At 51.9% G+C, this 11419-nt stretch overlaps 1 protein-coding gene across 1 annotated transcript; it reads right to left on the bottom strand.

Moving 5' to 3' along the window:
• Positions 1-263: 263 nt before the first annotated feature.
• On the bottom strand, positions 264-5059 carry SOX8 (SRY-box transcription factor 8; the record flags this gene model as incomplete). The annotated part of the gene is made up of 3 exons (XM_083872712.1): positions 264-2573; positions 3217-3455; positions 4617-5059. The coding sequence occupies 3 exons, from the start codon at positions 5057-5059 to the stop codon at positions 1849-1851; spliced, it is 1407 nt and encodes a 468-aa protein (XP_083728838.1). The 3' UTR covers positions 264-1848.
• Between the last annotated feature and the right edge of the window lie 6360 nt (positions 5060-11419).

Raw genomic sequence — 11419 nt, 5'->3', positions numbered from 1 at the left:
TTTTTTTTTTTCCCAGCATAGAAAATAGTCTCAAGTAAAAAGAAAACAGAACACATCCTTGATAAAAAGCACTTTTTAATTTTTATCAAATGGATCTGTACAAAAGTTAGCATTGCTTAGTCAGAAGCGAGTGAAGAGAACAAGATTAGTAACAACCAAAAGGTTTTCAAACTTTATACAGAAAAATAGATTGCATAAAAATGAGCTTTTTCTTGTCTTTTTCCCCCAGCCCAGCGTGTCCCTCCCTCCCCACCCTGAAAGGAAATATGCAAAAAAATATGTTTTAGAAAAAAGAGTAGGAAACGTAGAAAAGGTAAAAAGATGAATAACCTCTGAAAGGTGGGTTTAGATTTACAAAGGCTTTTAAAGGCACAAGTTCCCATAAAATAGATGGTTATTTATATGCTCAGCATACAATGGAAGTAGAAATATATCAATGAAATATTAGTCTAAAAACTAAGTACCCTAAACCCAGTTTTTTTAGTGGAGGAGATTTTAGTTTCACAGCTTGATGGATGGTATCTGGTCCCTAGAAGCCAAAATTAAAGCAGAAGTCGATGGTTTCTCATGAAATTACAGCTCCTTTAAAGTAGTCCTGGTTCTGAAAGCCTTTGAAGACTCCTGAAATCCGATTTTAACAGCCCAAAACAGGTGGCCAGAAAAATCACCTGCCCCTTTTTGGGCAGCCTTTGAGCCTCCCAATTTGAATTAGTAATTCCCCCCCTCGTTATTTGACATTCCCATTGGAGTTTCCAGGCGAATGCCTTCAGTCCCTCTCTCTCCAGCATGGCTCCTGCAGCGGTCCCAAAATGAAAAAAACCCAAAAAAACCAAGGAAAATCTATAGACTCATAACACCAGTTTATTGTATCATCTCCACTAATTTTTAGGCTCCCTCCTCCATCTTTAAAATCTCTTAAAAATTCTACTTTTTTTTTTCCGTTTTGCACAAAATTACTTCATTAATTAAAAGACAAAATAGTACAGAACATAAATACATATTTAACAGATTAAAAAAAAAAAACAAACAAACCAACAAACCCAAAACGAAACAACCAATAACATTTGAAGCTTCCAATAAAACAAAGAAAAACAAAAACAAAAATGTTAATTACAGCCAAACCTTGCTTAGAAGAACTCCTGACTGGAGGAAAAAAAATAAAAATCAACAAACACTTCAGACACTGAATTGGTTGGTCCCATCAGACTCTTCCCACGGGATTGTTCTGGGATTTTGGGGCTCAATCCCTGTTGGTCCCAGTGAGTTCCTGCCCTCAAGGTTGGTCCGTTCTTCACATTGCAATAGACCCTGAAAGTCTCAAACAGCTTTTGTGGTGGTGGTGTTGTTGTTGTTTTGTCTCCCCCTCTCTCTCTCTCCCCACCCCCTGCTCCAGGTTTTGCACTTGGCCAAACTTCCAGGCCTAGCTCAGTCCTCCCAGAGGAGCCGAACCTTTTGTCCTTCATTTACTCAAAAAAAAAAGTCATCACCCGTCCTTTTCCTTTTGTTCGTTTGGTTTTTTTCCTCTTGTTTTTTTCTTTTTTAATTTTTAGTCCTTTGTTTGGTCAGGTTGGGGTTTTTTTATGTGTGTGTGGTTTGTTTTTTTTTTTTTTTTTTTTTTTTTTTAAATTTTAAATTTCTTAAATCTTATGAATCAAAGGAAAAAAATTGAGCTCTGTCCTTTCGGGGGGCGGGAGGGGAGTTCCGAAGCAAGGCGGCGGTGACGAGGCAAGAGTTCCCACAGCGGCTCAGGAGGCACTTTGGAACACTCCACACGCTCTTCCTCATCCTCCTCCTCATTCCTTCATTAGTGCATAAATCCCAGGGAAGCCTCGGGATCCATTTTTTTTTTTAAGGCCTGGTGAGCGTGGTGTAGACAGGCTGCTCCCAGTTGGCAGTGGGGCTGTGGGCTGGCGGGATGGACAGCCCGTTGAGGATTGGGGTGGCGTAGGGACGGCGCGAGGAGTGGAAATACGGGTACTGGTACAGGCTGGAGGCGTAGCCAGGGTAGGGGTTGTAGTAGTTGGAGCTCTGCAGGTCCGTGTAGTCACACTGGGAGCTGGAGAAGGAGGCGGCAGCAGCAGCAGGGGCAGCTGAGGTGGCGCAGGCCTGGCCGCCGTAGGAGCCGTAGGAGTCGCTGTGCGCCGGGGAGCCGTGGGGCTGCTCGCTGTAGTGGCTGGGGCTCAGCTGCTCCGTCTTGATGTGAGGCCGCTGCTGGCCTGGCTCAGCTGCCACCGGCGAGGCCGAGGCCGGGCTCTTGTGAGTCCACACCTGGGCAGTGGCTGTGCCCGAGTGCGAGTAGGAGCCGGCGTAGGAGGCGGTGGCAGGGCCGTGCTCAGCTGGCAGCGCAGCGTGGCCATTCAGGGGCAGGTACTGGTCGAACTCGTGCACGTCAAAGGTCTCCATGTTGTTGATGACCTCGCTGCTGAGCTCCGAGATGTCCACGTTGCTGAAGTCGATGTTCTGGCGGCCGCTCTCCACCAGGCGCCGGCCCTCATGCTTCAGCTCTTGCTTGCCACCGTGGTGCAGGTCAGTCTTGGGGGTGGTGGGCGGTGTGGGGGGGCCGTGAGGCTGGCCTGGGGATGAAGGGACAGATGAAGGGAGGCTTCAGCAGTGATCACAGAACACCCAACTCGCTCAGTATTCAATAAATGTGTTTCCCTTAGCTGTGACTGCTCCTATCGAGGATTTAAATCCGTGTTGGTGATGTCCCCCCGTGACCATGTTCCCCCTGGGATGAGCCTCCCGCATGGGAGATGGGATGAAGGTGAGAGCACACTGTGCCCATCAGGATCACTCTGGGACACAGCGGGACACCCTGAGAGACAGATCCAAGGGGTGGATTCACAGAGTGAACCCCATGATGGAGTTCATCCTCTCCCTGCGGACAGCCCGAGGCAGAGGGAGCCAAGGGCTGTGATCCCAGCGGGTCTGAGGCTGCAGGACGCTCACAATACGCCCAGAACCTCTCCTGGGCCAGCTCCCAGTGCTGGGAAAGCTCTGCCCCAGGACCCTGCACCCTTATTAACCCTGATTAACCCATCATTCAATCTCCCCATCCAGGGAGAGCGGGATCCCTGTGCTTTGGGATCCCCTATGGCACTGAGAACACTCACTAAGCCAAACTTGCTCCCATCTCTCGGGACAACTCCTGCCTGTGGCTGCGCACGGTGGGGATCCCATCCCAGCCCAGAGATCAGCGGGAATGCCACCCTTTACCTGTGTGATCCCCGTGGTGGTGAGAGTCGGCCATGCCCCCCAGCCCCGTGTCGGCCTTGTAGAGCTGAGTGCCGGCGTGGTGGCTGAGCTCAGCCCCCGAGTCCGAGTCGCTCTGCCCGGCTTTGACGCTTTTTCTCCTCCTGGGCTGGTATTTGTAATCCGGGTGATCCTTTTTGTGCTGCACCCTGAGGCGCTCGGCTTCCTCCACAAAGGGACGTTTCTCGTTTTCGCTCAATAAACTGATTTTTTTTTTTTTGGGGGGGGGTTGGTTGTTTTAATGAGGAAGAGAGAAAAAAGAATTTAAAAATTAGGATCTTTTCCTTGTAAGTTTTCTTGTTGTTTTTAGACTCGCACATGCCCATTTCCCATGCATGGATCTGAGCGCTCGGCAAGTTAACTACAAAATTAATTTGCTGTGGTAAAAAGGAGTTAAAATCCACGGCAAAAAAAAAAAAAAAAAGGATTAAAATACCAACTATAGCAGCATGAAAACCCCCCCACCACTATAGACAGGAGTAACCGGGCAAAACAAAACCCCCCTTCCCCATCTCCAGCACAATTACAAAACATAATTCCCATGTTCACCCTGCAAATGCCACCCCCTCACCCGCCACAAACGTTTCCAGCTTTGTTTGGTGCTTATAAAGAAACCACCGAGGCACCAGGGATGGGATTATTGCTTTCCGAACTCTCTCCCCCCTGCCCACACCTCTCTTTGCAAACTCTTGGGAGAGGCTCAAACCGCAGCGGGAGCATCGCTGGCCCGAGCAGGCAGGAAAGATGGGAATTAGGTACAGGCAGACACCGTGGGATAAACCACACGGAAAAACGTGGCTCGGGGAAGAGCCTTGGAAAGCAAAGCGGGCTCGGATGCTGCCCAGCAAATAAAAGTTTGCATCCCCGGGAGGCGCTGAGCAGATAAGCAGGGAAATTAGGAAGCTCGTTAAAATAACCGCTAAAAATGAGTTTAGTTGCGTTTATAGCTTGTTAAGCATCGAGCGAGCCAAAAAGAAAGAGAAAAAAATTAGGAAAAGCCATAAAACAAGTCATTAAAGAAGTCTCATCGCCTGGGGATGGGGAAGCCGCAGGCAAGGGAAGGAAGGGCTTGTGCATCTCCGTGATGGAGCAGGGAAAATCCACCCGGGGCAGGAGCGAGGGTGCCCAAGCCCCCGCTCGGGGGATTTTTGGGAGCAGGGACCGCTGCGTCCCTCGCAGCGCGCCGGGATGCTCGGGAAAGGGGAGGATGGCACTTCAGTCCGAACGGCTCCGAGAATCCCGAGAAACAGAGATTAATAATAAACACAAAGCGAGCAGAAGCAGCTTTTTAAAGCAGCGCTGGCGGGGTGGGGGGGGGAGTCCAGTGGCGGAGGATGCGGCGCGGGAGGATGATCGGGACTCACCGCCAGAGCTTGCCCAGGGTCTTGCTGAGCTCGGCGTTGTGCAGATGCGGGTACTGGTCGGCCAGCTTCCTGCGGGCAGCCTGCGCCCACACCATGAAGGCGTTCATGGGCCGCTTGACGTGCGGCTTGGCCTTGAGCGATCCGTTGCCGCGGACGGGCATGGGCACCAGGCTCCAGTCGTAGCCCTTGAGCACCTGCGAGACGGCGTCGCGGATGCAGGCGGGGAAGCGCTCATCCACCTCGGCCGCGTCCACCTTTGCCCCCAGCGCGGCGGCGCCGGGCGGGCGCGGGGCGGGCGCGGGGGCGCAGCCCAGCCCCTCGGAGCCGGCGGGGGAGAGCGGCGAGTCCGAGTCCGAGTCCACGTGGGACATGGAGCTGGTGGTGCCCGCGGGGCTGCACGGAGCCTCCAGCGCTTTGTCGTGCTCCTCGGTCATGTTGAGCATCGGCGGGGGCGGCAGAGCCGGGCCGGCCGCGGCGCTGTGCCCGCCCGGGGTGAGGCGGGGGGGTGGCCGCGCACCCTCCGCGGGCGCCGGAGCCGCGGGAAAACGAGTAAAAAAAACCAAAAAGTTCTAGAGGGAAAAAGACACGAAACGTTCAAAACTCAGCCCAAAATCCGCGATCCCCCGCACTCGTCGCTGCGCAGCCGGTCCTGCCGCCGCCGGGGCCCCGCGCTGCCCGCGCCGCGCTCCACGTCCAGTGCGAAACAGGGCCCCTGGCAACAAGTAACTTTAAGGGCAGGGCGAGCGGCTCCGCCCCCGCCGCCGCTCGCTATTGGTGGAGAGGGCATTAATATTTGCATAACGGGCGTGGCTCCGGGCCGGCGGGGCCGTGCCGCCCGCCCGCCGCCTCAGAGACCCCGCTCCGCCGGCCGGAGCCGCCGCCAGCGAGGGGTCCCGCTGAGGGGTCCCGCCGAGGGGTCCCGCTGAGATGTCTCGCTGAGGGGTCTCGCTGAGGGTCCCGCTGAGAGATCCCGCCGAGGGTCGCGCTGAGGATCCCGCTGAGGGTCCTGCTGAGAGATCCCGCCGAGGGTCGCGCTGAGGATCTCGCTGAGGGGTCTCGCTGAGGGATCTCGCTGAGAGTCCCGCTGAGGATCCCGCCCAGGAATCCCGCTGAGGGGTCCGGCCGAGGATCCCGCTGAGGGATCCTGCTGAGGGGTCCGGACGAGGTTCCTGCCGAGGCGTCCCGCTGAGGGGTCCCACCGAGAGATCCCACTGAGGGGTTCCGCTGAGGATCCTGCTGAGGGATCCCACTGAGGGGTCCCGCTGAGGGATCTCACTGGAGGGGTCCCGCTGAGGGTCCCGCCGCCGGCCGGGCGCGGTGGATGCCCCCCGCCGCTCTTCCGGCTCCCTGTTCCGGCTGCCTCTTTCAACTTCTCTGCTTTTTTCCCTCTGCGAATCGTCCAGGGGTTCACCGGCGCGCGGTACTGGCGGGGACCCCCCGACGGTGGGGATGTGTTCGATATTCCGGTGTGCAGCCGGGTTTCTAGCGGGGTGCCGGGTGCGGGATGGAGCGGCGGGAGCCTTTTTCCGAGCGCCGCGGAACGGGGATGCCGCGGGGAAGAGACGCGGAGCGGTGCCGTGGGACCGCCGGTTGTTTTAAATCTCCTTTCCGAGGGTTTTTTTGGGGCGCTCGGTGTGTGGCAGGGAGGGCAGAGCTCTCCGGGTGTCCCCCGCAGCCGATCCCCGGTGCGCTCCCGCAGCCCCGAGCGCGTCGTTTCGTCCCCGCTTCTCTCCAGCGGGCGAGTAACGAAGGAAATCGGGGAATTGCTGGAAAAAAGCGACACGAGACCCTCCGTGTCACCTCCTCGACTCTCCCTCCTCTTTTCCCCTAGCCTTCCCGCAGCCGGCTCGGTCCCGAACATCGGGAAGCGCCCGCGAGGTCCCGGCCGGAGGAAGATGCGGCACGTCGGGGTGAGCCTTTGGATCGGGGAAAAAGGGAGGGTGAGCCCCAAAATCTCCCCCGTCAGTTTAAGTTGCCCCTTTCCAGGCCAGCCCTGGTCTTCCAGCATTTACTTGGAGCATTTGATTCTAATTATCCGCGGAATTCAGCCTTCTAATTGGGACTGGGTGGGGGGCGGGGGGGGGAGAGAGAATAAAAACAACTCCCCAAATTCCAGTTTTATCCACTGCTTCCCCCCGGAAAAATAGAGAGTCTTGTATAAGATAGGGGAAAAAATAAGAAATTTGGCTTCAAGCATTCCAGCGTTTAAAATGTACCAGGAACATGGTGAGTTTTGTTTAATTGCTGTGATGTGTAATAAATAAACCGTACGCTTTGAATTTAAGTGTGTTTAAATGTGCCCGAACATCCGTCTGCCTTCTATGTGAAAATTCATTTATTCTCTCAAATAGCAAAGCAAGATTTAAATTTATTTTTTAAAAAATCAAAAGAAACTGTAATTTTTCCAATTTTCAGCTTCCCGTTTGCAGAGTTACCTCCTGATACATTTGAAATGCAATTTTCAAAGTGTCTTTAAAAAAATTACTTTAAGGCTCAAGGCGAACTCAATACATTGGATTTGTTAATGAGGAATAATTGAAATTTTCTTCTAAAACTTAATGTGATTGGGGATGACTTTATGATTCCCTGGGCTGTGGACTGGTGACTTTGCAGTGCTGTGGGACACTTGAGAAAATCTTTTTTCTTCCCTCTCCTGTGACACATAATTAATGTATACTCCTATAAATCCCATCTCATTGGGCAATTTACTTTGACTCACAGAGTTCCAGTGTTTCACCTATGTTTTAGCCAGGGCTGAGTCCAAGCAATAATCACTATTTTTAGTCCGTCTTTCCCAATCCAGCCTCTCCTGTGGAGCACCTTCCTCGGAAGATCCCAACCTCAGGCGTGACTGAGGCTGGGAAGGGATTTGTGGGATGCTCAGAGTTTTGGAGGTAGGAATGGGAACAAGAACCCCTTTTTTCTGCTCCCTGTCCTCAGCTCCAAAGATTCCTGCAAAAGAAGCCCCCAAGGACAGGAGGAATTACAGACCCCAGTTTTCTTCCCTGCGCGCTGCTGCCTTCCAGGGGTCCCCAGCCCTGCCTGAGGCAGGGAATTGCATTTCCCAGCCCACAGGCTTGAATTCCTCTTTGTCCAGCACGGGTAGAAGGAGGAAGATGACTTTGGGTGGTTGTTTCCTCTTGTTCCAGAGACAGGCACAGGGATGAGGCTGTCTCTGGGAGCGGGGCAGGGAACGTGTCCTGCTGCACGTCCGGCTCCGTGATCCCACATCAACCATCCCGTGTCACTCCTCAGGGGATGCAGCACAATTCCCTGGCCTCACACACCCAGAACACAGGGAGAGGAGGGAGCTGGAGCACCTGGAGCTGCTCAGGAGCTCCGGTTTCCTGAGAGGTTCACTCATCCATGAAATAGAATGAGATAATGCTCAGGGAACAAGCGGGTTCAAGTGGGGCTGTTTGTCCTGTGGGGTCTCTTGGCTGGATTTTGTATGACAAAGGATGGGGGATGTTTGCCCAGGGCTGGGCACGGGCTGGGGCTGCAGGGCAGGATCCCACAGGATGTGTCATCCTGGTCTGACACAGCTGGCCCTGACATCAGCATTCCCAGGAAAAGGGCACAGACCCAGGAGGGAACAACTGAGGTTCCTGTGGCCCAGTGGAGCCTTTAGGAGTGCACCCAGTTTGGAGAGGATTTGGGGGAACAGACCCAGCTCTTCCTGACAGAGTGGGCACAGCAGAGGCTGATATTTGGAACATTGCTTCATTTTCTGACATGGCCTCCAGTAAAGTTCCTGGCCAGCTCAGTCAGTGTTTCTGGGAATCAGGCAGTAAATCCAAGGTCTGTGTGCCTGGCTCCATCACATTCCCACTTGGGAATCCTCAGCATCCCTGTGGGATGGAGGCTGCTGGATCTCCCATCCCGGTTCCTCTGTTCCACAGCCCTTCCTCCTGCAGGAATTAGAGTGTGTGTGCATTGGCTCCAGTGCAGGCAGAGCTCTGCTCGTGCCAGGAAGGAAAAATTTCCTTTCCAGTGGCAGCCAGGGAAGGCATTTTTAGAGGATGAGAGCACGTGGCACCTCTGGGATGCACACACAGACCCGTGTTCCTCCCAAAGGTGGGCGCCATCTTTCATCTGATCAAGGGGAAAAGTTCTCATTTATCCCAAGCTGGCCCCCTTTGACCTGCCAGCAGATTGCACATGGGAATTCCATGGAGCAAAGAGAAAGAGCCTTACAGGGAATTGAAAACAAACCCTGATCAGATACAGAGGAATCTGCGGTGTTAAAATCAGCCTCTGACACCTGCAGGATTAATGCTCAGCCCAGAGGGTGTGGCAGCTCTGAGGCTGCTGTGAAACACAATGTTCAAGCCTTTCCAGAAAAAATCCTGACACCTGAAAAGAAGGAATAAAAAAGACAGTGGGTAACTTCAATTAATTTCAATTAAAACAAGCTTTGCTCTCAAGCTGGACAATAGTGGTGGGTGCCATCCCACACTGGGTGCTCAGGAAGGCTCTGCTGCCTGCTCAGACAATTTTAAAGCTAAATTTAAGTGGATCCATTCCTTGCAGGGCACTTCAGGTCCAAAGTTTGCCTTTTGTTCACACAAAATGGGCCTTGCCTCACCCAAAGCTCATGTGGCTGTGGCACTTGGGGACATGGGTTAAGGGTGGCCTTGGCACTGGATGGTCCAAGGGGGCTTTTCCATCCTAATCCCACAATTCTGTGCCCTGCAGCAGTTCTTTTCCAACATGAATATTTACCTGATGTGAATAAAAAAACTCTGCACACCTGCACTGGACAGGACTCCACCAATTTCTCTCTTTCCTGGTTGGAATGCAAGTGGAGAGGAGTGCCTGGGATTCCTAAATCCTTTTCTAGGTTTGAGCAGTGGATACCAAAGAAGAAGGACATCTGAGGTCAATATTTCTATTTGAAAGTTATTGAATAAAGTTTGTATTCTAATCACGTATTCAAAGATCCCAGCGAGAAAACAAAAATGTTTTTGCAGGATCAAAACCCATCCATGTATGAATTACACATTAAATGTCAGGTGAGATGTTGGCAAAGGATCTCTTCTTTCCTCCTGCACAGCACAGCCTGGATGGCATCTTTTCAAAATAATGGGGATTCTTGTGATTAATTATGATTGCTGTGATTATTAACTGCTTGTCCTGCGGTACCACTTAAGGATCCCTCTTCTGAACCAGCCCATCCTCACTAACCTGCACAAATACACGAGAAAAAAAAAAGGTGATTCTACCTCTAAAAATCCTTTCCAGCCTTAATCCTGGAGTTAAAGAGCAGACTTTCACAGGGAAAATTGTGGGGTTTAAAGTGAAGAATTATTACTGCTGGATAAAAAAAAAAATGGATCAGCAGAAAGAAGCTCCCGAGTTCTTTGTGACGTGCCCATCTCCCCCTTCAGCAAACGCAACTGAGTGCTCGGTGTGTGCCTGCATTATTCCCAGCTGAATGTCTGCTCTCTTCAGAGAAGCCCCTCGTGCTCATGCTGCCTCCCAAGCTCCTGATTTCGGCTTTTCTCTGCTCCCTTTCAACCCAAATCCTGGCAGCCAGAGGGGCGAAGGGGCAGAGCTGAATGAACACAGGGCGATTTCGGGCGCCAGGGCCAGCACCCGGGGTTGGGGTACTGCTGGGGACAGCTGCTGACTGCTGTGACAGTGAAGGCTTGTTCCCCTAGCACTCCTGCAGCTGGTTTGGAACACAGCAAAATAGGGGACGTGACCTTGGTGAATGAAGATGAGCACCAGCGACGCCCCTGCCCGCCTGGCATTCATGAATTGCCTTTCCCTGGAGGCTGGAAAGGCTCAAAAATCCATTCTGAAGAGCCTTGTCTGAGTTATTTTTGCTCGGGGTTTGCGTTGTTTTCTTCCCCGAAGTCGCCAGGTGAAAATAAAAGTGAGCAGAAAAGCTAGCACAGGTGATGGTCCCCACAAAGGGATTCGTGGATTCACAGAATATTCTGAGTTGGGAGGGACACACAAAGATCTTCGAGTCACATTTGGGACAGAAAAGACGTCATTCGGTGTCCCAATCAACCGCTTTATCACATGTTTTTCTTTCTAGCCTGAATCATCTTCCAGGAAAGGCTTCCACTGCCTGTTATGTGAATTGAGTCCTTGTTAGTAACAACATATTTCTGCTGGTTTAGGCTTCAAACGATTTATTTTTAACTTAAATAATTAAAAAAATATTTGAAATTGTCCTGTTGAAAGGTGCTCCTGACACACGATGTGGTGCCACCACCGCACCCCGTGTATCTGGCACATCTCAGAGCGACCCTCGGCAATGAAAACCGACCCAGCTCAGCATTCCCTTCCCAGCTCAAATCATTCCTCTCTTTTTTTGATAAATCTTTAGCCGAATCCCTCCACTTTCCCGCAGTAATTTCCTCAATTATCCAGTTTGTTTTACGGACATCCCTGTTCAACGTGGAATTTGCTGCAAAAGACCCCCACAAAGGAAACCATTAGCTCTCCCATCTATTTAGATTTTCCTCTCCAAACCTCGTGGCCCGAGCAGAACTGCAGTATTCCAGTGGCCTTTAACAAACAGCTGATTTTTCCTTCCCTATACAATGCACTATTATGTGGGATTTTTTTCCTATTTTTTCCCCCTAAGAAGAACAATGCGAGCAGCAGTGATGGGAAACTGGAAAAACAAAAGGGGCATTTAGAAGGGACCGGTTTAGAGGCTGAGAAGTGTTGAATAACGTTACACCTGATAGCAGATGCTTTCTCAGCAATCAGCACAGAGGTGTTTACTAAGGGAATATTCGATGTATGTTTACGCTCAAAAATGTTTATGACCTCCACAAGTG

The sequence above is a fragment of the Zosterops lateralis genome (genome assembly GCF_965231275.1).
Source record: "Zosterops lateralis genome assembly, chromosome: 15".
Classification (NCBI taxonomy): Eukaryota; Metazoa; Chordata; class Aves; order Passeriformes; family Zosteropidae; genus Zosterops; species Zosterops lateralis.
This window is presented reverse-complemented; position numbering and strand designations above follow the sequence as displayed.